Source organism: Peromyscus leucopus, chromosome 13, assembly GCF_004664715.2.
Source record: "Peromyscus leucopus breed LL Stock chromosome 13, UCI_PerLeu_2.1, whole genome shotgun sequence".
In the NCBI taxonomy this organism is placed as follows: Eukaryota; Metazoa; Chordata; class Mammalia; order Rodentia; family Cricetidae; genus Peromyscus; species Peromyscus leucopus.
The window spans coordinates 46,893,713-46,920,490 of record NC_051074.1 but is presented as its reverse complement, the minus strand read 5'-3'; the positions used below and the strand labels follow the sequence as shown (position 1 = coordinate 46,920,490).

Genomic DNA, 26,778 nt, shown 5'->3' with positions numbered 1-26,778 from the left:
CACCCATGTTGGAAGCTGACTGGGTCTCTTCTCACCGAGTCTGTGTAAAGGTGTGAAGAGAGGGAGGACATTGGCACCATAGTGCATGGCTTGACTGTATAGCAATATCTGTTCCATTTGTATAGCTATAGGTTGTTTTGAGACAGGATATTGCTATGTAGCCCAGGCTGGTCTAGAACTTCTGATCCTTCTGCCTCTGTGCTGAGTTTACAGGCACATACCATCAGACCTGGCCTATACAGCCCCCCCTTTTTTTTCTGCACCTGGACATGGTATGAATCCCTAGGGAGGTCTGGCCTGTCTTGGGTCATAGAGACTAGACTCTTTGGCTAGACTGCCTTTATTAGGGTTTTCTTCATTCAGTTTTTACTCAGTTGTCTGCGGTTTGAGGGATATATAAATATATAAATATATATATCCCCCAGGCCAATGTAATGAAGCATCTCTACCCAGTTTCCCTCTTGGTTTAATGATTCAAGGTCTTACATTTATGCCTTTAGTATACTTGGAGACTGTTTAGTCTGTGGTGTGAGACAAGGGTCCAGTTTCGGTCTTCTGCATATGGATAGCTAGTTTCTTCAACACCATTTATTGAAGAAATTCTCTTTTCCATGCTGTGTATTCCTCACCTTTTTTCTTGAAAATTATTTGACCATAGATGCATGGGTTTACTTGTGAGACCTCTAGTTCCAGTGGGCCGCCTGCATTTTTTATGATACTGCCACGCTGTTTTGATTACTGTGATTTTGTAAAATATTTAGAAATCAAGTAGTATGCTTTCAGCTTTGGTCCTGCTCAATATTGTTTCAACTATTTAGGATTTTAGGTATTCTTGAGTGAATTTTAGGATTTTTTTTTTTAACTAATTCTGTGAAGAATGTATTTGGAATTTTGATAAGAATTGCATTGAATACCGGGATCTCTCTTGGTTTTATGGATATTTCCACAAATTAAGTCATCCAACCTATTAACATGGGATATTTTCTCATTTATCTGTGTCTTTTTTAATTCCTTTCAGTAGTATTCATAACTTTCAGTTTACAAATATTTTCTTTGGTTGATTCTCCACTATCTTATTTTCTTTGTGTTACTATTGTGATCCAGATTGTTGTCTTCTTTTCTTTTTCTTTTTTTTGTAGTTTAATGTTTGTGTAGTTTACCAATATTTTGACAGCTTTGGGCCCTACTCTGGAAATTAAGTGCATCTCTCTACAGAGTCACTGTCTTTTCATGGATTTCACGTTAGTTGGTTGTCCTGTAGCTTTGCTCTCCGATCATTTTGTTGTTTTAAACTTTTTCTTTTCTTTCTTTCTTTTTTGATTACCCAGCACTTTTCTTTTGTTATGATGATAGGAATGAGGCTTTGCTATGGAGGAAATCTCTCTCTCTCTCTCTCTCTCTCTCTCTCTCTCTCTCTCTCTCTCTCTCTCTGTCTCTGTCTTTCTCTCTCTCTCTGTATCTGTCTCTCTGTGTGTCTGTCTGTCTGATAGCTGGCCTTGAATTGGCTAGGTAACCAATCCTCCAAGTGCTGGGATTACAGGTGTGCATCACCATACCTGGTTAAGGAGGCACAATGAAAACCAGACCCTTCTCCTGTTACTGAAATGCTGCCTACAAAATTATTTCAGGAAGAAAACACTTTTAATGTTAAGTTATTAAACTGAGTGCCATGTGCATGGTAGGTCATATGCTAACATTAGAGACTGCAATGGCAAAGAAATCTCACTCTTTTTTGTGGCTAAACAAACCAGCTTTGCATAGGTGTTTTCAAGATGGACAACAGCTGATTCTCACATAAGAGGGCTCACCAATGCCATTTGGTGCATATGAATCATCCTAAACTTGATGCGACTACCTGTGTGTGTTAACTACCTTTATGCAGAGGGAAAATAAACTTCTCAATGCTTTGTGGCAGAGGTGGCTTTGAACCTTGAAGATGTCCACCTGAAGAAGTTAGGCTTCTTCTCTCTCCAAGAAAACCAAGAGCTATCTCCTTTGATGCTGTATTTTAAAGAACTGGCTCCAAGGTTTTGAGAAAGACACTCTTGGGTCTTCAATATGATAAAAGACCTGTCTGATGAAAAAAAATATTTATATGTATTTTGAAGAGATGAGAAAGTGCTTAAAAGTTTTCTTAGGTAAATGGTATGAGGAAAAGGAGGGAAGGAAAATCTCCTCCCCCATTTTCCCCAGGGACAATAAAGCCTCTGAGTTTTAATATGTATTTGTGCGTATCCTAACTCTGTAGCAGAGGTTTTCAGGTTAGTCTGAATGTAAAACTGCTTGCAGTAACTTCTAGGAAGACTTGCCTATGTATTTACCTCCTGGGATTCCAGACCTTTGGGGATTTCCATGCCAGGCATCCCATATCTTCTAATCTACAAAAGGAAAAGTGAGCAGAGAGCTCCATCGTGGTGTCCAGAGAGTGGTCCTTCTCTTTCTGGGCGATTCGGTGTTGTGAAAGCAGAAAGGGTGAAACTAATGGCAACAAAGATGACAGAGTGCTCACTGTGGCCTGGGTGCAGGTGCAGTAACTCTAAATAAGGAAATGGACCAGGCTGCTCAGCTGCTAAGTGAGGAGAGCTGAGACTCTAACATGAGGATATACATTGTTACCTGGTGAGCTCCAGGCATCTTTAATAGAACCCAAAAATCCCTGAGTGTGTAGAATGGACTCTCCTGCTCATGCTCACACCCTTTACACAGCTGTTTACCTGAGTTTGAACTTGTCCAGGTCTGTTCCACATGCCTTTCTGAGCCTCTGGAAGGTTACACAGCTGTTTACCTGAGCTGGAACTTGTCCAGGTCTGTTCCACATGCCTTTCCGAGTCCTTGGCAGGCTAGGATGTGTTTCTCTTGCTTCCTTGAAGTGTCATATCTTCAATTTGACCTTTTGGATGGCCCCAAACCTCAAAGAAACAGAAGGCTTCTGACTGTCTGGTGACTGTCTCCTTGCCCACTAAGCTGCATGGTATATGTAAATAAGTACAATATTGTCTCCTAAATCTCTATATTCCTAATGCATTTTGAGAGTTTCCTGGAACACAGTGGCCAGTGGATCAATAGTAGTTGAAAGAACCAACCACCCGTACAAAGTAGATGTCCTTGGGGACTGGGATGGAAGAAAGGCAAAACAAGGGAAAGCACACACAACTGTAGAAATTCCAGGTCTTTTTCACCAGATCGTTTTCTGACTAGGGAGGTAAACTACAGCTGTGCAGATAAAGGTAAAGGTAGTACATCAGTGGGACAGAAAAGAGCACAACCTGTGTTTTGACCCTGTTTATTTCACTCAAAAAACATGCCAAATTCTATCTTGAACAATTTTTGTAAAAAACAATTTTCCATTTCAATAGGTATATTTATACCTTAAAAATATATATTTCCTTTACAATATCAGGTTTCTTTTCTTTATGGCCTTTCATCCAATTGTGCCACAGCATTATGCAAACAGACATGCTCCCTGTGTACAATCACAAATAAATGTAGCACAGAATTTTCAATCCAAATTGTGTCCCTAGCCTAATTCTGGCTTTGGCTGTTGTAACTTCTGTTTAGAATGTGTGGCTTCTCTTTGGAATGCTTATATTTCTGAGAGTAGAATCAGGTAGAATGGGATCAGAATTTCTCAGTGACACACAGAGCAAACTATGTTTAAGGCAATAAAGGAGTTCTGGGCAGTCAGACATATGTAAGAGAACCTAGGTTTCCAGATGAAAACTGACTTCAGCACAAATTCTGAAGCATTAAATTGATTTTGGAAGTGTGGGACTGATAACTGAGCATTGTCCTATTATGCTTTGTTTTCCCACATTGAAATCTTCAAGAGAGTCAGCCAGTCATTAGAAAATAATGCTTTTTATGAAAACAAGCACCCCCAAAATTGACAGTTGGTTATTAACCCCACTGTCTTTATGTTGATGAGTATGACTTTCAAATTCTCCTATAGGGCACTGGAATACAAGAGGAATATGTTTGAATTAGCAATAGATAAACCAAGCATAGAAATGGTGCTTACTGGTAATTCTAGCACTCCCCAGGTTGAAGCAGGAGGTGCAAAGTTCAAGGTCATTCTCACCCAGCTACAAAGAGAATTCTAGACCAGTTTGGGATACCCGAGATTCTGTCTCAAAAAGTGAAAACCAACAAGCAAACCAGAGGAGGACATATGTTTAGATGCTGCGGCTTCCAGAGCCTCATCAGAAAGTACAGGGATGCCCAGTTGGAAGAGCAAGGAGAGCAGCAGGCAGGGCCAGTCAGGCCTGGAAGAATCAATGAAGACCCAATGGGCAGATTCAGTATGTGCTCAATAAGCTGGGGCTCCCCTGAGACACTAAGACCTGAGTTTAAGGACTGTCCCAGTGGAAAAGAATTAAAACCATAGCTAGAGATGTACTGATTGATTGAGAGGTTGAGCAGACTGCTATGGGGCCCTTGGAGATGGCTTTGAGGATGCTCCTGGTTGGGTAGAGAGTGGCTTGGGTATCTCTAGAAATCTGAGACCCTGGATTCACAGGGGAGGGGTAAGTAAATGAGAACTAGATGATATTTGCTTTAAGTGTCTCTCCACAGGAGGTATACATGAATGGGGTGTGTTTTCTGTGCCAGGAATGAAGGCAGAGCTGCAGACCACGTAAGAGGTCAGTTGGCAGGTGGGTGGAGTCATGACTGAGCTAACCCATGTCGCAGTTTTCCATGAAAGTGAGGTGACACGTGGAGAGACTTAAGGGAAGTTAAGAGATTGGAGTTGTGTGGGTTCCCCACCCCCGCCCCATGCTGGCCTTGAACTCACTGTAGCTGACCATAGCCCTGACCTCACCATAGCCCCACTTCTACCTCTTGAGTGTTGAGATTACAAATATGCATCACCACACCCATCTTCATCTTTTTTTTTTTTTTTTTTAAAAAAAAAGCCCTGCATTTTATTTATGTATTTATTTGTATGGAAGGCAGGCAGGTGTGCACACATGCTGTGCTTGTATGGAGGTCAGAAGACAAGTGGGGCTGGTTCTGTCTACCAGGTGGATTCTGGAAACTAAGCTCAGATAATCAGGCTTGGCAGCAAATATCTTTGTCACTGAGCCATCTTGATTTCCCCCCCCCCTCAACACACCTTTTGTGGTGCTGGGAACCAAACCCAGGGCTTTGTGGATGTTATTTGAGCACTCTACCAACTGAGCTACACCCTCAGCCTGAGATGTGAGTTTTTTTTTTTTTTTTGAGTAAAACTGAAATTTATTATAAGCCACAGTCGTCCTAGGGGCCTCCATGCTATATATATAGCCTCTATGGTTCTATGGGTTGTAGTCTGATTGTTCTTTATTTTATATCTAGAATCCACTTATGAGTGAGTACATACCATAACTGTCTTTCTGGGTTTGGGTTACCTCACTCAGGATGATTTTTTCTAGTTCCATCCATTTGCCTGCAAATTTCATGCTTTCATTGTTGTTCTCTGCTGAGTAGTACTCCATTGTGTATATGTACCACATTTTTTTTCATCCATTCTTCCGTTGATGGGCATCTAGTTGTTTCCAGGTTCTGGCTATTACAAATAGTGCTGCTATGAACATAGCTGAGCATGTATCTTTATGGTATGAATCAGCATTCCTTGGGTATATGCCCAAGAGTGGGATGGATGAGTTTTATTTATTGAAAAGGCAATAAAAATTCTGGAGATATCATGTGGCCAGATTAGGTAAATTTATATGGAAGAGCTGATGCCTGCCCTAGAGAGGCTGGTGGACCTCCAACTCCGTCCTGTTCAACTCTGGCATCATCAGTTATGGTATTCTGAAAGTCCTTCACTTTTTAAATGAGATACCCTGCTCTTGTTGCTGGTTAGACCTAAGGACCTAAGGGAGAAACCATAACCCATGCTGTTGTTGTATTCTAAGGAAGGTCAAAGTTGTGGCAACTTGTGACTCACAGCCTGTGCTTTTTGTTGCTTTCTGGGACTCAATCCCACACATCCCATTCATTAAATGATTTCTTTGGCAATCACGTGAAGCCTTCATGTATGTCTCTGTACAATGTGCTGCCTCTTTTATGGAGAGAGATAGTATCTCTCTTTGTAATACTGGCTGTCCTGCAACTCACTATGTAGACCAAGCTGGCCTCAAACTCACAGATATCTGTCTCCCTCTGCCTGGGATTAAAGGTATATTCCCACCTTTAATGAGTGAACCTTTTTTTTAAAGGTAGCAAGAAAAGTAAATGTAACCAATGCATATAATTGTAAACATGTAACTAATTTATTGATGGATGTCACCAGGTGAATAGAAACTTCTTCCAGAATCCATCCTTTTCTCCCTTCTCTTTCTTCTCCCCTCTCTTTCCAGATAAAGCCTCATTTGTCTACCCCAGTTTGTGCCTTTGGACACACTCTGGAGTGGCTGCCTTCCTCCCTCCCCTCAGTTCTGAGTTTTCCTTCCACAGGAGGGGCTCAACTGATGTGAACTTTTTTCTTCTCCTCCTTCATCCTTCTCATCCCTGATGAAGCCCATAACATTCATCCTGGGTGAACATAAGACTTGGAGTTGGCTTCAGATAGCCCGTCCTTTGTTCCGGGAACTTGCACTGAGCAACCTGAACAGTATCTTCAGATCTTCAGAGACAGCACTGACCCTCAGCCTCCTGTCCCTCAGTGGGGCAATCTCCACTATTTACAGGGTTCTTCAACAAGTCCACTTAGCAAATAAACCCAAGATACATCTCCGGCCCAGCTGTCAGTGTCAAGAAGGGTTCTGTTTGGTTACCCCTGACCTTAACCTTCACTTTTTTCTGCAACACTTGTCTGCATCAAAGTCAAATGCTATATGCATTTATTCCCCTCAGGGACCCTCTAAATGCAGCCCATCCATTCACACCACAGATTGGCTTATTTCTTAATATGTTGAACATGAGGAATTTTTTACTTAATGTATAGGTAATTGGTATAAATTACTGAGCTTTTAAACAGTAAGTAATAAACTCCTCATTCTAATACTACAATTTGATTCTATAATAAATATAAATAGAAAATGCATAGTTCATTTCTTGCTTGTCGTAACTCACAGACAGCTTCTATAGTATATATTAGAGCCTGAATTTTATTTGTAGTGTTGTTTTTGAGAAATTTAAGGAAGACTTCTGGAAGGCAAATTTTTCTCTAGGAAAAAAATCAATTTGGTATTTGCAATTCTGTCAAAGTTACATACTAAATTTAATCTATATAAATCCCTCCTTTGGGGATGGGGGGAAGGTGGCAGGGAGCAGAAGGAGAGATGAGAGGGGGATCTGTGGTTGGTATGTAAAATGAATAAAAAAGCCTGTTGGAATTAAGAAACAAACTGCTAATTTGAAGAAAAAATGTGAATATCCAATTATATATTATTTTGTATATAAACTTCCATACTTCATTGTTAGAAAGTGTTCGTTGGGTTTTGCGAGTGTGTTACATGGGTGATGAACTGTGAATGTTCTAATTTGGAGATTTTCTTTACTTTCTAAAGACGATGAGTTATTTCAAGTGACAGGGCTCTATTAGGCAAAAGAATGCAGCTACTTTTCCTAGTCTGAAGCAAAAATGTAATAGGTTGCTTGTAGGTTTGTAAATATTGTGGGGTTCTTCTTGTTGTTGTTATTTTGTTTTGCTTTTGTTTTTTGTTTATTTGCTTGTTCTTTTTTTAATAAATAGACATTCATTAAAAAATCCCAGCTTTGCCAATTTCCTTCTCATTCCCATTTTTTGATTTTGGAGGTTGACCTTCCTGTGGTAATAGTTGGGGAGAGATGAATTATTAACCTAACAACAGAGAGTAGATTATACCTGTTTAACTCCTCTTCATGTTTTAAAGAGCAATGGATACGACATTTTAAAAATTCATCTTTTAAGATTTTCCTAAGAATTTTATGAGAGTTATCATCTTGTTCCTATGTCAGAATTCTTTGAAGTATCTTTTTACAGTTGTGTAGAACAAAACATTCATGAGAAGGAAAAAAAAACCCTAAAAATCTGAACTTTGTTATTAAACATACTTCTCTTAAAGTACACCATTAGTCATCCATGTCAAAAACACAGAGATTGGTCCATAGCACAATGATGCTGTAAATGTCTAGAAAATTGTGAAGACAGGCCAATAAAAATGACTCTGAAGAAGTACTAGCTCCTGATCCACATTTTTCTAATGCTTAACACTGTGTATAATGTAAACTGTGAACTCTTCAAGCTCTCTCCGCTGCATCGATTTATACAGGGTTATTTAAATGTGAAGATCTCCACACTAGCACTGTCAAATTACCATCAGGAAAACATCTTCTAAATGGTTCCCACCTTGCACATTCTTTGATCCTGTGGCTTATTTTTGAAGAGTTCTCGGAAAATGAACTACAGCCCGCAGAAAAACAAGCATACAAATTCAAATGTGTCAGTGAGTGGCCGGCTCTGATTTCTTATTTTAGTTCTTTGGTTCTTTTTTAAATGCCAGCTGTGGGTTGCTCAAAGACTTGAGTTTTGATGATCTATTTCTTTATTGCCGTCCTACAATATCGCTTAGCTCTATCTACTATAACTCTGAGAAAGTGGGGCAGGAAAGATTGCAGGGGTCAGAGGGGATGGAGGACATTAGGAGAACATGGCCCACTGTATTAACTAAGCAGGGTAAAAATGGCTCACAGAGACTGAAGTAGCAAGCACAAGACCTGCATGGGCCTGCACCAGGTCCTCTGCATATATGTTATGGTTGTCGGCTTGCTGTCTTTGTGAGACTTGTAATGGTTCCCACTTCTGACTCTTTTGCCTGCTCTTGGGACTCCTTTCCTCAACAGTCTTTGCACTCTACTATTTTGAAGCTGAGATTCTTGGTGTCCACCCCCGCTACAAAGGGGGTTTAGGAGTTAAGTAGTGGTTACAAAGAGCTACTCCCTACAGGAATATTTAAACAGTGAAAAATCTAACTTAAAATTCAGGTCTCCCAGGAAGATAACAGTCCCTCATGGAACCACTCACATCTGGACACTGCCCATTAAGGATCTAGTCTGCACTGAGAATGTGTTACACATGAGAGTGTGTTCAAAGGACTTATACAAAGTATATTATATTATGAGAACTCATTAGTATGCATTTTGGCTTTGTTTTATTGCCCTTTCTTGTTCTTCTTTTAAAATGTTATAGTATTCCTACATATGCATTTGCTTACATATATACATGAATATATTATAGGCTGGTATATGATTTGGGAGAACATGCTTTTTTTTTTTTTCATTCTGAGATTATGCCGCCTCACTTAACACTATACATTCTAAGACTACGATTTTCCCTGCAAGTTTTGCGATTTCATTTTTCTTCAGAGCTGAATAATATTCCATTTTCTATATGTACCGGATTGTCAACATCCATTCATTTGTTGATGTTGCTTCCAGCATTTAGGTTGCTTCCACTTCTTTGTTATAATGAATACAGCAGCAATAAGCATGGGGAGTGAGACATATCTGTGGTGGGGTATGGAATTCTCTTGGTGCATGCACAGGCGTGGAATAGCTGGGGCAAATATGATAGTTCTATTTTTAATTTTTTTTTTTGAGAAAACTCCAAACCTATTTCCCTACTGGCTGTATTAATTTTCACCCCCCACTACCAGCAGTGAATGAACGTTCCTCTTCCTCCACATCCTCTCCAGCATTTATTGTTAGCCTGTTTGTTGATCATGGGCAGTTTTATTTCCTTAGCGTTTCATTTTTGCAGTTCTCTGTGTCTGAGGTGTAGTTTGTAAATATTTTCTCCCATCTGTGGCCTGTGTGCTATGCCGATGTTTCCTTTGCTATGCACACCTTTTAGTTTCCTGGAGCCACACCAGTTGAGTCTCCAGGCTGATTCTTGTGCTCATAAGGTTCTGTTTAGAAAGTTCTTGCTGACCCCACTGTTTTTAATCAATTCAATCTTTTATTTTGTCACGGAACTATGCATATGGCTTCAGATTCCAGATAATAGCTGGGTACTCCAGGTCAAATCTCTCTGAGTTGGAAAATTTTAAGTCCTTAATAATTGTACTCAATAAAAATATATCAAATTCATGTAGGGCTTAGAGAGTGTTCAAGAAATGGCAGCCACAAACCATTAGTCCAGAAGCACCTCCCTCTTACACAAAGGGTTCATCACACCAACTCTCTGCTATATCCCTTGTTCAAAGACAGAACCCAGTCCTCTCCAGTGGTTCCCCACAATTATTACTGTTCAAATTCAATACAACTTTCTATACCAGGAGTCTTTTCTTATACAGCATCTTGCCTATAAAATATGCTTACCGCCCATCTCCCAGTACATTTTGCACATCATAGGAAAGAGTATTATTCTCTGAACAATTCTATTATTCCTTCTCCTCAATACAGAGGCAGAAGCCAGTTATTAATTCATTTTTTAGAGTCCCACGTATACAATAACTTAATTTTATCCTTCCGTCCTACCACGGGCTTCATCCGATCTTTGGAAATTGGATCCTGGTAGATTATTCTTTGATATCTCATGCCATTAAAAATTTCATTTTTATTTTCTTTTTTGAATGAGGGAAAATTGAGAATCAGCAGCGTTTACTGTCTTATCTCAGATTCTGTATTCCAATGTATGGAGTGGCTAATTCTTAGTCTCAATACAAAGAAGTCCAAATTTTTAAATTTCTATAAATGTCTTGAAGAGTGGCTTAATTTTTTTTTGTGATGTCACCTTCTTTTGTCTTTCAGCTGAATTTTATTCTGTTCCTGAATACAGTTAGAGTTCTCGCTACCAAAATTTGGGAGACCAATGCAGTTGGGCATGACATGAGGAAGCAGTACAGGTAATCCAGAGGTGCCCCCATCAGAGGAAACATTCTGTTTGCTGTTTAAAGAACAAACACCAGCTAGTCTGAAATGTAAGGGATTTTACTCTATGGATGTGTGTTTTGATTCATTCAACTTATATGATTTGTTGGAAGAAAGTGTCTATAGTCAAGATACGAATTTCCCAAACTTTCTTACTGTGCCTAGATTCTCTGTGTATTTCTGCCTCTTAGCAGGTTGTTAATTTTCTATAAATTATATGAATTCACACAAAAATCTCTTGGCGATTATCTCAGACAACTGTCTGCATTTAAAAATATGTCCTTGTGAAAAGAACCAAGCAGGTGCATTTGTTGCATTACATCCAATCCTTTGGTGAATTGATGCCTACCAAATACAAATTTTAAGAATATTTCAAGTGCACTGGTTGGAGGACTTCCTTTTCTTTGTCTTTCATGAAGAAAAGGACAAACTGACTGTTCCTAATCACTATTGATTCATTTCAAGGGAGTGCCCATTCCTTCCAGTGGTCATTTTGGTAATTCTGAATAATAATGGCCTCTATCCAATTGAACTAATATATCTAGTCATCGTGTAGATGTGGACTAGGTTTTCTATCCCTTAGAGGGGTAACAACTTCTGCCCCAGTTGGCTATGAAGTACTGTCTCAGACACAGGAAGGAACGAATCATGCACAGCATTTTGATTTTATTTCACAAACATTCTCCAAGTTCTTTGCTGATTCCTTCTCCTTTAACGTCTAGTCAGCCTTTTCTGTCCAGCAGCAGAGACTGCAGAGATGGCTGGGACTCTCTTAGGATGCACAGTGTGAACAAACCTGCAGCTTCCAACTCCAACTATGTTCCATGACTTATGGTGGTAATATTGTGCCAAGAATCTATAGACAAAGGCCTATGCTGTACTAATATAGCTTGTCTCATGTAACTGTCCATCAGTGAAGACCCAGGCCCAGAATGGTGGCGTAGTGGGGGGTGGGATTTAAATGACCTTTCTTTCTTCTTCATTAAGTGAAAAAGGTGTGATGTTATTTGTAAATGGTGTAGATTTTTAGTTCTGAATGCAGGTTGCCTATTTGTATTTTCGGTTCAGTACTCTGTTTCAGAAACCCCAGATTATCAAGCCTTACTTCTGAAGCAGACTTGGGAAGATGAGATTTGCATTCTTGTGTCAGTGTTAGTCCTAACTTGGGAGTATACTACTTAAATGTATGTCTTTGCCAGTGTTCTATTGCTGTGAAGAGGCACTGTGACCATGGCAACTCTTCTAAAGGAAAACATTTAATTGGGGCTGACTTACCCTTCAGAGATTTAGTCAATTTTTGTCATGGTAGGAAGCATGGTGGCATGTAGGCAGATATGGTAGAGAGGTAGCTGAGAGTTCAACATCTGGATCCACAGGCAGCAGGAAGAGATAGTGAGCCACTGGGCCTGGCTTGAGCTTCTGAAACCTCAAAGCCCACTCCCCAATACTTCTTCTTACAAGGCCACACCTACTCCAACAAGGCCACACCTACTCCAATGATGCCACTCTCTAAGAGTCTATGGGGGCCATTCTTATTTAAATCACCACATTCCACTCCCTGGCCCCCACAGGCTTGTAGCCATATCATAATGCAAAATGCATTTAGTCTAACTTCAAAAGTCCCCATAGTCTTTAACAGTCTCAACCCTGTTTAAAAAATCCAAAGTCTCTTTGGAGATTCATGGCAATCTCTTAACTGTAAGCCCCTGTAAAATCAAAGTTAAAAAGCAGAGCACATACTTACAACATACAATGGCATAGGATGTACATTACCATTGCAAAAGGGAGGAAAGGGAGCATAGTGAGGAAATACTGGACCAAAGCAAGACCAAAAACCAGCTGGGCAAACTCCAAACTCTGCATCTCCACATTTGATGTCAAAATGCCCTTCAGATCTCCAACTTCCTTTAGCTTTTTTGAGTGCAACATACTTCTTTCTTTTCGGCTGGTTCCATTCCCTGTTATCAGTTTTCCCACAACTCTGGCATCTCTAACATCTTGAGTTGTCTGAGGCAATCCAGGCCTCACATTTACAGCTTCAAACAATGGCAGAACCCTTTGAGGGGTGTAGATGGTATTAGTTACATTGATGAGTTATATTGATTGGATTTGCCATGGAACAAGGCTGCCCTCCACACTAATTTATGCGATACGATCAGAGAGGCTGAGTCAGGACTCCATGGATGCACATCCACAGGACCAGGAAGGACATCAAGAGGCAGAGTAGGAGCCAAGCTGTTGTATTCATCCTGAGGTTGTTTCAAAACACCCAATTTCAGAGACTTGTCTTGGTCAGCTCTCATGGTTCACAACAGCCTTGGAGAAGGTGTGGGGTTGTCCACAACTTGACACCCTCAACTTTAAGCAATTTTCTGTGCAGTGTCAGGCAAATCTTTCAAGAACCCCAGAATTCCATTGTGGGCACATGCTTCCTAGTTCCAGAGACCTTCAGTGTACTGAGAGGCCCCGGAGAAGCAGCCTCTCTGGACTAACTGGGGTCTTGGTGAAGGAGATCTCACTGGGGCCTCCAGAAATGTTGCCAGAATCTTTCTGGTTTATGCACTCTGATGCCAATGAGAATGGAAGAGAGATGTCATTTGAGGACCAAAGCCAGGACAGTTCCAGAAAGGCTTTGATCCCAGGTCCAACTGGTATCCTCATTTTCTACCTTAAAAACCACAAGGTGGGGTGGGCAAGCAAGTGAGATTTTCTAGTAGCATATGTGGCAGTCAGCAGGTTGTTAAGAGAACAACCCACTGTTTCATCTATTCCTTCAGGTCATTCTGTTCCAGATAGTAAGTGAAGTCGTGCTTGGAAAATAGGCAGTACACACAGGTGCTTTAAGTAAATCACTAAACAAATCAATATCCAATAATTGGTCTTTTGTGCCTTCTTCTAATTTACGTTAACAAGCAAGAGGAGTTGTCAGAACTTGGAAAATACAGCATGTGAAAGAGTTCAAGAAAGAGAACACTTGAATATTTCCTCTAACTGAACTTGTCATTCAGTCTGATATCAAATATCATATCATTAGATATGAGGTTTTGCTTAACAAACATCGTATTTTCATGTTTAGGATAAAACCAACACAGTACAACAGCAAAACATACAGATTTAAAGGTGAATAGTCACTTATGGTGTAATTTTGGATGGCTATTTTCCTTCTTTGGGCTTCTATCCTCAGCTGGGAATGGATAACATAGTTCTCTTACAGGAAACGAGGAAACTGCAGGATGCTATAGTGGCATGGTGCAAAATAGATAGCAGTTTCATTTGCTACATTTCCCTCTTAGAAGGAGGGAGAGAGGAAGTGAGGAAAAGAGAGAAAGTGATTTGCCAAAGGATATTAGAGATTTTTCTGTGTGAATTTACCTGGAGAATGATGTGGGCTAGATACTGTGAGAACTGGGCATCTGTTTTCTAAATGGGACACCATGTCCCACAAACACTTGACTCCTGTGCATTTTTCTTGTACCTGGAATCATCACCATACTCCCAGCAAGCCAGAAGATCCATATCAATATCTGCTTGCCCAGATCATCTCATTAGACATCTGTATCTTTGTAGAAGGCTAAGCTATAAAGCCATAGAGTGTGTGTGACTGACCATATGGACACTAATAAACATAAATGCCCAGAGCTGCTTGTGCTCAGTCTGCTATGAATAGACAGATAATGACCTATGTGTACATTTGCTAGTCATATGCTCTGCAGGATAAATTCTAAACGAGGATGTAATCATGGCTAATATATAAACATGAACACAGTTCAAACATTTTATTTAATTCCACAGTTAATGAAGGAGGTGATGAAACATTTCACCTGGTTCAAAAGAGAACATATAGTTAGGAAATGCATGCTGGAATGAATTGATAAATGGATGCAAACTGCAAAACTCGTTAATACCTACAGAGCTACAGTCAGAGGCATCTATAATCTTCTAGATGCAATTTGTATTTCAGTGGCTGGGAATGACTTGCATTACTGTGGTAGAAAGATATCTATGATGCCCCCTAGGATCTCTAGCCTTCGCTATCCTGTATGTGCCATGTGTAATACCTGCTCTGTCACCCGGACCTTGAATGTGGGCAAGATCTGTGATGACTTTGTTGCTCTCTCCTTGATCAGGTTCCCTTATATGACAAGGAAAGTGGGCTAGTCAGTCTTAGGATATATTACACAGACTCCATCCTGGAAGCCTGTGGTTTGGACCTAGAGGCAGCCTGCAAGATCCAAGGGACTCTTGGCTGAGAGCCAGAAGGCAACCCTACAAATACAGTGGAGGTCTTTTGAAATCTGAATGAGTTGACAAGAGAACCCTCGGTCCAGGTGTGAACCCAGCCCTAGCTGAAACCTTGAGTTCAGTTTTGAGAGACTCGAGTATAAGACCTAACTGTGCTGATCTGTACTTGCAGCACTGCATTGTAACGGAATGAATATCATTTAAGGCAGGGACTTTGTGGTCCTTTGTTATACAACAAAGTAGAGATGAACTCAGTTACTGTTTCTGTAGAGGATCCCTTATCCCTACAGAACTGTAAAACAGCTTAGTCATAGACAAGAAGAGGGAACTCGAAGGACAGAGCTAGCGGGCTTTCAAATAGATTTCATTACCTAATGCAATTTCGCCCTAGTCTGCATTAAACTGAATGGTGACAAAACTTTTGCATTTGTGACTATTTTATAATCCATTGCTCTGATTTAATTTTTTTGTTTGAACCTAGTTTTTGGTTCCTAGCTACAAAAGTAGGAGCAGTCAAAGTTAGCTTGATTTTGAGAGCACTCTCCAGGGGGATTTACACTGCATCTTAAAAACAGGATGTAATTTTTTTTTCAGAGAGATGTTAGCCAAGAGTTTCAAGGCTGTGCAAGTGTAGTTAATGCCATTCCTGAGTCTAACTAGACCGTACTAAATGCCTAGGTGTTCACAGCATCCTTTCTAGTCTTAAAGCCACAGGGACTCGGCTCACTACTCAGCATTCAGAAGGAGGACAAGTCCAGGCAGGCTCTGAGAGCTGAGAGTGTTAGTCAGGTCCAAGAGACCCACTGCTTATCAGCAATGCTCTCCTGAATGGAATGGACTAATGTGGACTTCTAAGGTTGAAGGACCCGGAGGCAAGGCAAGTGAGAACTCAGAGCAGCGGATGAAACGCCTGCAGTCTACAGGGGAAACTGAGTGAGGGGTAGGCCGCTGAACAGTGCCAAGGGAGCAGATGTTTCTGACACTGCTGAGACACTGTGGACAGTGAAGGAGGCAGCCAGCTCCAGACATCTGAGTTAGGCACCTCCATGCGAACCTGTGGGCCCTCCAGAAAGCGGGCTATGATGGATCGTGTGTTAGCGAGAGTGAAGACTGCAAGACAGCTTTGAAATATTAGAGCCGTGACAGGCTTGTGGACCCTGCTCCCCTGTTTCTGAGACTAGATAAATGAGTCAGCATCCCATAGGTAGAAAACATCAAGCCTTGATTCCGAATCTAGCTCTCTTTAGTCTTAGATTAGTGAGATCTTGGCTCATCGACACACAGCTTGTTTCCAAGAAGGGAAAATAATAAATAAATAATGCAACCAGAGGAGAGATTGGTAAGGATGGAAAACTAAGTCGTTCAAGGTTCTTGGGTGTAAATGATTCACAAAGGGGGAAATTCAAGAAATGAGTAAGAAATAGGTCACATTTGGCAATTTCTTGGATCAAGAGTGCAAACCAAACAAAAGTAACCCCAAACTGGACAATGGCGCACTTGGTGTCCTGGTGACTGATGAATGGCTACAGACTATTTCCTTCTCTGTAGGTCAAGAATCTGTGTGCCCCTCCCCTGCTTGGCTGTCACCAGGCTGCAACTGAAATGCCAGTCAGGGTGGTGACATCATGGGAAAGTTGGACGGGGGAGACTTCATCTGAGTGCATGTGACTACTGGGAGATTTGGGTGCTTGTCAGCTGATGTCCAAGTACTACTGTTTCTTGCCACACGAGCCTTTCAGTAGAATAGCTCCCACATGGCAGCATGTCCCACTACAGGAAGGTGGCAGTTAGAATGCTAGGCAGCACAGTCACGGAAATGGCATTCTATGATTGCCTTAATCTACTAGAAGAAATCCTCCAACTTGACCACGCTCAGGGAAAAGATGGACAAGGACATAAGTAGCAAGAGGTGGAATCAGTGGGAACCATTTTAGACTAAGTCTGTCTGTACTGGACAGGGTTTTCTCAGGACAGAATCAATAGGGCTGACAGAATGTTCACAGGTGTACAGATACAGATAGATTTATGGTGGACAGGCAGTTACAGATAAGTGGGTATGTGGAGACAGTTCTTGGTCAACTGGTTCATGTGAGTCTGGAGTCTGAGAAGGCCTGTGACAAGCCTTCAGTAAGCCACAGATGCAGGACTCTGTTGAACAAAGTCCAAAGTCTTACAACCAAGGGAACAAATGGTGTAACCCTGAGCTCAAGAGGGACACCCAACAGCAGCCTACAGGCGTAAATCCCAGATGCAGAGCCCACAGGGCCTGGAAGGCTGAAGGCAGGAGAACTGTGTTCCAGCTGCGGAAGAGAAGAAGCATGTAGACCTTTCCCTTGCCTTCTGGTTCTGTCAGAACCATCCCTTTGGTCTGAGTCCTCCCTTGCCTGGCCTACAGTTCCTTCAGTTTTAGAATTCCACATTCGTCCATTTCATTCAAGGTAGCATTGCTGATAAGCAGCGGATCTGTTGGACCTGACTGGTACTCTGAACTCTCGGAGCCTGCCTGTGCTTGTTTTCTTTCTGAATACTAACTAGTGAGCCCCAGGTGCTTGGTGGTGCCTGCCCACACTGAGGGTAGGCCACTGTGCACATATCTCCTTTGGAAATACCTTCTCAGACACATCAAAATAATGCTTTACCAGTTGTCTATGCCATCCTTAGGCAAACTGACACAAAAGCTAAATATCACATCATCCCATTGGAACACTCAGGATTGCTTCAAATATACGAGATCATTAGGATGAGGCCAGGGCAGGGCAGGGATGACTCATGCCTTTAATTGCAGCATTCTAGAGGCAGAGGGCAGAAGCAGAGCCAGAGCCAGAGCCAGAGCCAGAGCCAGAGCCAGAGCCAGAGCCAGAGCCAGAGCCAGAGCCAGAGGGAGAGAACAGATCCCTGTGAGTTTGAGGTCAGGCTATTCTACTTAGTGAGTTCTAGGCCAGCCAAGGTCATTCAGTGGGACCCTTTCTCAAAAAAAAAAAAAAAAAAAAAAAATCCCAAGAAAGCAAGCAAGCAAGCAACCAATCAATCAACCAACCAACCTATCTCTCAAACAAAAAACAAGATGGGGGGGGGGGCGGAGGGGGAGAGAGAGAGAGAGAGAGAGAGAGAGAGAGAGAGAGAGAGAGAATTAAATAGAACAATGGGTAGTTAGAAACCGAGTATTTGACAGAACATTCAGAATAAGAGGATGGACTGACCACATGTAGCTCATAAGGAATTGTGAAGTGTCCCAAGAGTAGTTGATTTAAAAAAAATAATTAAAATTCAAAATTTTATATAAATGTACTATATTTATGTCATTCTCCCCTTCCTCTCCTTTCTAATCGCCTTCCACTCCATCTCAAATTCATAGTCTTTTCCTTAATTATTATTGTTATTATTATTAATATTTCTTAATTATTATTGCAAGTAAACAAATATACAAATATAACCTGCTGAATCAGTTTACTGTTGCTCATGTGCATAAGGTTTTAGGGCTGACCACTTGGTATTGGGTAACCAGTCAGATGATCATCCCTGGGGAAGATTGATTTTTCTCTTTCTCAGCAGCCATTAATTGCCTATAGTGCCTCATCCAGGGGTGGGGCCTCATTGGATTTGCCCCATCCATGCTGGGGTGTCAACTGGTGTTGCGACTGTTCTGGTCTTCTTTAGGCAGCCATATGGTTGAGATTTCACGCACGCAGCCTCCCTGTCGTACACGGAAGGCACAGTCTTGCAGCAGACTTCCTGGTCTTCCAGTTCTGACAATTTTCTGCCCTCGCTTCCCTGATGTTCCCTGAACCTCAGGTGTACGATGGAGGAAATGCTTCATTAAGCCTCTGACACAGAAGTTAAAGATGACTTAGGATGGTAGCAAAGACCATTTAACGACTCTGTAAAAACAGCATTCTATCATCAAGAAGAACAGACATGAGATGAGGGCATACTGATTACAGGAAGTGAGAACCGACCACCTGACTTACTATCAGGTGACAGGAGGCAGCCCTGGGGAGAGGACTCAGTGGGGAGGACTCTCGCTCTGTAAGCATGAGGACCCGAGTTTGAATCCCCAACATGCGTGTAAAAACTGGGCATGGTTGCACATGCCTGTAACCACAGCATCAGGGGCAGACATGGGCAGGTCCTGAGAGCTCACTGGCTAGTCGGCCATGCTTTAATGGTGACCTTCAGGTTCCGTGAGGGACTCTGTCTCAAAAAAAAAAAAAAAAAGACACCAAACATCCTGTTCGAGTTTCTGCATGCTAGTGCCAGGGCCTAAGCGCGTGTACTCACGTGCATACATTTCATAGATCTCTCTCTCTCTCTCTCTCTCTCTCTCTCCCTCTCTCTCTCTCTCTCTCTCTCTCCCTCTCTCTCTCTCCCCCTCCCTCCCTCCCTCTCTCTCTCTCCCTCTCTCTCTCTCCCCCCTCCCTCCCTCCCTCTCTCTCTCTCCCTCTCTCTCTCTCCCCCCTCCCTCCCTCCCTCCCTCTCTCTCTCTCTCTCTCTCTCTCTCTCACACACACACACACACACATACACTCTCACACACCACAACTACACATGAATATCCCACAATCACACATACACCACAAATACACACACACACCACAAACACAGACCACACACACACAAACACATACACACCACAAACACACACACCACAAACAAATATACCACAAACACACATACACATACACCACATACACAGACTACACACACACACACCACAAACACACATACCACAAACACACACACACCACAAACACATATACTACAAATACACACATACCACAAGTACAGAACACAAACACACAGAGCACACACACACACACACACACACACACACACACACACACACCCCAACCGATCCAAAGACAACACCCACAAATAACACAAGCAAGTAGAGGAAGGAGAGGAAGGCACAGTGGCAGCCGGGGAGTCCCTGACTCATTTTGCAGCAAACTGCTTCTCCCGAAGCCACCTGAGGTCGGTTAACAGAAAGCCCTGTGTTTTCTTCCAGGAAACTGGCTAAGTCCACGCTGGTCCTGGTGCTGGTGTTCGGTGTGCACTACATCGTGTTCGTCTGCCAGCCGCACTCCTTCTCCGGGCTCTGGTGGGAGGTCCGCATGTACTGTGAGCTCTTCTTCAACTCTTTCCAGGTGACCGGCAGCGCTGTGGCTCGGGGCTCGCCATCAGTGTTTATTGGTTCCCTCGACCCCTTTCTCTGCCCTTCGCTCTGGTTCGAGGCACCTGTCTTCCGAGGGCCAGAAAGAGGACACTATTTTCCGGCTCTCGTTGTGTTCCCTTCTAGGGGTCAGGTTAATGCTCGGACCACAGAGAGAACCGGTCTGGAGCTGTTTGGCGCAGGGACAAGCCAGGGTAGCAAGATAACGGGGCACATTGCTGGAGAACACGGCACTGCTGCAGGGCAGAGTCCATCTTTTTTGGTGTGTGTGCAAAGTAAATGTGATTGAAAGAAGACAGAAGGAGGAAAAGGGTGATGGGGAGGGGAGAGTGAAAACACAGGAAGCATCCGCTTCATCCCAATGTAAAGAGGATGACTGTAACCTCTCAGTGGACCAGTCTTCACCGGGCGCCTTCCCTTCACCTTGACTGGAGTGACGTATTTATTCCAGAGGGAGTAACAGAGAGCTCGAGGCAGACAGGAGTGAGCATGGCCTGAGAGCACAGATGGAAGCTGCCCTCACGGAAGTGATTATGTACAAGTTTCCTAGTCACAGAATGAAAGGGAATTGTGAGTGTGTTTATCCAAGATGTTGGTGGGGACATCGTGTAGGTGAGCCACGACAAAGACAAAGACTCTCCACTCTGGATTTCAGATGGGACCTGGAAGTGTTCTCAGCCCTTGGTTTGTGGGAGTTAGTGGTTTGCTCAATCAATACATTCTAGTGGCTTTTTTCCCCCCACCTGATGGTTAAAATGACGTAGGTCTGCTACAAGGTGGGCAATGAATGGCACTTAAGGGAACTGAGGATGGACCAAGACGATCTGAGCTCTTCATCAGCAACATGCCAACTCCCCACAGCCACAATAAGGCTATAGACTCTGTCACATGGCCAGGGACCTTCCGTTCCCAGCAGCCTGAACAACTGAAAATTTTACCTTTGGTGGTAAAATTTACTTCCTTGCCAAGAATATCCAAAGGTTTCCTGTTGTACTCAGCATCAAGCTCAAGTGTCGTTTTCCGCCACATACAGTCCTGTGTGGCCTGAAGCCTTCCGACCCTCCCTGAATCTCCCACAGAACTCACGGGACCTGGGGCGGGGGTCGAGGTGGGAATGGGTGTGGGAGCGTCACACTCAGCTCTTTTCCCTGAGTGCGCGCCTCCCCCATTCATCCAGTTGACATCTTGCTCTTCTCACTCTGACCAGCTTCCACGTCGCCCCAGAGAGGGTCGTGGCTGAGTCTCCCATCCAATACACCTGCTCTATTATTGCCTATAACATTGATTTTACCCATAAGACCCTCATTGGCTTGTTTTTCTCTTGTGGCTGGTGGCTTCTATTTTATCCAGGTCTCGCTCTTCCAGAACTGTTCTGTTTGTGTCTCACTCTGTCATGCTGAGTCACTCTTAGCGCAGTGTGCAAGCTCAATGGATATTTCAGAGTGAAGAAAAGGTCCTTTGTGCTCTTAGCATATAATATTCTATGTTGGTAGCTGCTAGCATTTAAGAAGTATAAACATATTTTTACCAAGCAGGGGATGAGTTTTATGTGATCCTTGGGCGGTAACTTAAATGAAAGCACATAATAGGTTCTCTGTGGACCTCCGAGTATTTCACTCAGTTGTTCGGTGTGGCTGAAACCCAGGGAAGAAGGTCACAAACAAATGCAACATAAACACAAACACTTGGAAATATTAGGAGAAAATAATTGGTGTAATTTTCTGAGGAAATCGTCAAAAGTCAGCTTTTCAGTGGGTGAATTTTGATACAAGATATTTTTCCTGCTGTGGTCTTCACGACTTGCCAGAGGGCTCACAGCCTCTTTTTCTCTGCAGGGTTTCTTCGTGTCTATTGTCTACTGTTACTGCAACGGAGAGGTAGGTCTGAAGACACCAGGGACCTCTGAAGATTAATACCAAATTCATTTTTGTTTCAATCCACATTATGTCTTTCTGACAGAACACAAGAAACTTAGTAATTTATAAAGAGTAGAGGTCTGCTTCTTACAGGTTTAAAAGTGGAGTGGTCTGTGTCAAGGTGGCCACACCTGACCAGGGCCTTCTTGTTACGTCATCCCATGATGGAAGGCAGAAGCAAGGGGAGCTCACCCCTAAGAGACCGATCCCACAACCCTGACTTCTTTCCTAAAGAGGGCGATTCTTGTTTTACTTAGTTCTAAATCAATTCTGGTTAATATTGAAACTTTTGGTCACATCAACTACTTTCCTTAGAATGAATTTAAATGAAAAGAAATTAAATTCAATTAAAACAGGTAAGATTTTCATGACAAGCTGAGGACGGTACCGTCTCAGTCCATTGGGGAGTCACCAGAAAGAAGTAACCACATGGTATGTGATCACTGCTGTTGCGTGGGTTGGTGCCTTCCTTTTTCTCTCAAATTTCCAACTTGCTCCAAGCCGCAGAAGGACAAGGACCCTCGTTCCTGCAGTAGCTCACCAGAGACTTCTGAGCACGTTGGGTTCTGTGGGATGTCGGTCTCTACATAAGGAGCTTGAGTGGCAAACTTACCAATGCACCATCCCGATTTGCTGCTGTGTTATTTTTACCTTAATTTGCAGCAGGGCTAAGTACGTCAGGGTCCCTCCCCCGCGCCCCTCACCCCAGATGAAGAGATGAGTGTGTGGCTTCAGGCGACACCAACTTACAAGCTTTTTGCTTCCCCTGGGTCTTTGCTTCCCCCGGTGCTTTCGGGAAAGAGTCAGTAGGAAGGACACTTGGGTAGCAAGTGTGGAGTCCAACCTCCACCTCGTCAGACTGCAACTGCGGAGCCTGCTTCTCTGTCTCTATCCTTCCTTATTTTCCTCCCTCCTGTTGGCTCGTGCAGGTTGACCATATGGCAGTTGTGTTGCAAGCGCGAGTGCCTTCCTTGGCTTTCCTCTGCCTCGGGTGGTGTCAGACATCAGCCCTTCCAGTGCTGAGAACAGAGTTTATTCAGCAGCTCCCGAGACGTGGGAGGGAAGAGCTGAGCTCTGTTCTCATTTAGGCAGAGAGCCTTTTAAATGGAGAATTTGGGAGGTTGGTGTTTGGGAGCCTAGAGTCAGAAGCGAAAGAGCACAGAGCTAGGCGGGGTGCAGGGGTCGCGGTTAGCAAGCAGGCTGTGCCAGCTAAGTTCAGGCTCCATCCTCCCACAGTAACAGGGCAGCAGAAGCCTCAGCCTCTTAATGGACTGTTGGGCCCTAGAGAGTTCTGCCTGTCAGTATAATTGTGGGTCCTTTGCGGCAAATGCCTGAAGGAAGGAGCTAGGGGGACTTTTATCAGGTACCCTGGCTAGAGTGAACAGCAGTTTCCCTGCAGCTTTAAGTTTTCTCAGACTAACACTTTCAAGAGTGCTGAGGTTCTCTCTAGGGTGTGTGAGACTTTGTGCCTCCTTCCGTGCAGGATTTAGATGGACTTGTCACATGAAGAGTCCTGGGCTTCCCACTGCTACTGTTCATCTTTTATTTTCCCTCAAACCTGGAATTCCCTTTCTTCCTTTTGATAAGGCTGTTGTTTGTATCGGCGGCACTTCAGTCTCATTTAAATACTAAAAAGTAACATTGATGGGGAAGGTTTTTTTGAGGTGTACAGAAGGCACAGATCTGTAGACTCCCTGGCACACAGAGGAACCTCATTACTGAAATCTAAGCAAAGCTGGTCATAACATGGGCGAGGGGGCCATGGGGCTCCTTTATGGTTTCTGACACACCACGTGTTTCTTGCCCTGTAGGTCCAGGCTGAGATGAAGAAGATGTGGACTCGGTGGAATCTGTCCGTCGACTGGAAAAGAACGCCACCTTGTGGCGGCCACAGGTACGGCTCGGTGATCACCACCATCACTCACAGCACCAGCAGCCAGTCACAGATGGGGCCAAGCACGCGCCTGGTGCTCATCTCTGGCAAACCCACCAAGAATGCCAGCAGACAGATCGACAGCCATGTGACTCTGCCTGGCTACGTCTGGAGTAATTCTGAGCAGGACTGCCAGCCACACTCCACCCCCGAGGAGACTAGAGAAGGTCATGGGAGGCAGGGAGATGATATTCCAGTGGGGGAGTCTTCCAGGCCAGTGGCATTCACCTTAGATACAGAAGGATGCAAAGGACACATCGAGCGTATCTGAGTCACCATTTGTGACTCCAGCGGATTGGCAGATCTGGTAGTAGAGATAACCTAAGTCGGAAAACTGGAATTCTGGAAGAAGGTGTTGCTTAAACGTTTTCAGTCTCCACCAGCTGGCTACTATAAATATTCATGCATAAAAGGATATTTATTGGGTAGTTTATTATCTTATGTTGGCATTACTCCTTCCGAAATTAATAATTTCTCTGTGGTTATTATTATTTTGCTTCTTTTGCATAGAGAAGGTTTCGAACACTTGGCTCTACCTTTCTCTCATAAATATCACCCTGAATATGATAAAGACCATTTAGTTTGCATTGTTTTCCTTTAAAGCAATCACTGATTTTTATCTTTCTCATTTTAATGAACTTCCGTTATGTGTTCATCTTGTCTATGTACTGGAGCAACTGTAGAATGTACACTGGAAGACAAATTCTTGGACACACTGGAAAATCAATGGACTGGACACAATAAAGTGATGCATTTCTGACAGTTATGATTCATTCTAGGAGCAAAGAAAACCACTCTGTTCTTCCTTTGAACGTCCCCTGTGTGATGAGCCAACTTCTTCTCTTGCTCTTCTTCTTCTTCTTTTTGTGAACCATGACAAGTCAAAAGTTTTCTCAGTCAGTGACCTTGTGTTTGAAAGCTGATTCGGTGTGGGCTTGTTTATACTGAGGCTAACCCACACCACATTTTTGCCTTTTTCTGTTCTGTTGTTTGCTAAGTTACAGATGGTGTGTGGGATAAATTAAAAGTTTGTTTTAAAGATATGTTTGGTCATTAAGAAAATTTCCTTTCATCATTGCATGTAATTCTTGAGAAGCAACCAAATGTTCTTTCTCCAAGTCGGCAGCTCCTGGCCCATAGCTCCCATGTTTTGCCAAATTTGACATTTCAGTTCTGAAAACATTTACTGCATGCATACTACAGAGCAGGTATTCTGCTGGGGTGTTTACAAGTATTGACTCGCTGCAAATTCTGGAGTAGGTTTTTTACCACTGTCACTGTGTTTTATAATGACTCACAAGGTGAATCTATTTACCTGACGTTGTTGAGTATGTTTTCAGATGTAATCTACTGACTCCAAGTCTCATGCACTTACAATCACTATCACATGCACATGCATGTGCATGCATGTGCACACACACACACACACACACACACACACACACACACACCACTAACCAATGAAATAATTTAATGAATTCCTTTTGGGTAGAGCATGCTTCAAGACCTTGTATTGCAATTTATCTCAGTGTCTGACTCATAAAGTTTCCACTCATGTCAAAGACAAATCTATGTAAAAGGCATCAGAATAGTGTACTGTGAACTAAAACAACACAGTTGGAGCTGCTGTTTCTCAGTCTATTGAATGACTTCAACAACACACAGTGGTGTTAATTATGACGTAGGTGCCCCTCTACTTACATTTCTCCTTTATTTCCTTCTCTGAGTGGTAGCTTGGAGTCATTTCCTTTGCATTCAGCTTATGAAGATGCCACGGTGCTTATCTAACTCACCCAATTCAACTCTGCATTGTTGCCTACCTGAGTGGCCTGCCTGCAAGGAGAGAGCCATCATGAGCTGAGTCACAGACTTAGTTCAGTTCTATGACTAATTTTATGCAGACTTCTATAACATAGCTTCATTTTAAAAATGAAAAAAACTTTTATAATTCAGTTGGCCCATTTAAAAATGTAGGAACGATCAGTCTACTTCAAAGAGATGTTATGGTAGATAAGAAAAAATATTAAAAATACTTTATGACATAAATACTCTATAGAAATGCTTGATTTATGTCATTTCTATCATTTTTTTTACATTTAAGTTACATTTTTATTTTGCCTTCTTATAAATTGCTTTAAATGTCACTGTAACAATAAAGAATTTTTAGAATAGATATATTTAGAAAACATGGAAAATAATGACTTTCTAGCCTGCTCCAAATCCTAAGGCTAGACCACAATTTCTTTATGTAACAGGCATCAGAGGAAAGCTCATCCTTATACTTCAGATCCCCATCACATGAAGCAAAGCTCCACTTTCAAAACAATCACTGTAAAGTGCTGCGTGCTCATGGACCAGATGTTTGTCAGTTTTCAAATACAAGAAGTTCTAGATGCAAGAGGTTTAAATGGTAGGATAGGTCACAGGGGTGTGGGAGGATACTCTTATATGACTTACTGAGATGCACACTAATACTGTATTTTTCCTTGCAGTCAAATAAGAGTTTGACATCAGAGATAATATTTACTGCCCAAGGTAAACATGAATGATTTAGACCACATAACTCTTTATTGTGCCTGTTAAATAACATGAAAACACATATGTTTTATAGCATATAATGTAAAACGTCTCAAAATACCCAAGAACCTTGGTTTTAAATATTAGGAAGCAGATGACTAATA

General features: G+C 42.5%; 1 protein-coding gene across 1 annotated transcript in view; it reads left to right on the top strand.

The window, feature by feature from the left end:
- The window catches only part of Pth2r (parathyroid hormone 2 receptor), a 68,467-nt gene extending 43,154 nt beyond the window's left edge, over nucleotides 1-25,313 (top strand). The window contains exons 10-13 of the mRNA XM_028886723.2: nucleotides 10,717-10,811; nucleotides 20,084-20,222; nucleotides 22,084-22,125; nucleotides 23,976-25,313. Of these exons, the coding sequence (XP_028742556.1) occupies nucleotides 10,717-10,811; nucleotides 20,084-20,222; nucleotides 22,084-22,125; nucleotides 23,976-24,368 (669 nt within the window). The 3' untranslated portion in view covers nucleotides 24,369-25,313. The remainder of the gene's footprint in view (nucleotides 1-10,716; nucleotides 10,812-20,083; nucleotides 20,223-22,083; nucleotides 22,126-23,975) is intronic.
- The last annotated feature ends 1,465 nt before the right edge of the window (nucleotides 25,314-26,778 follow it).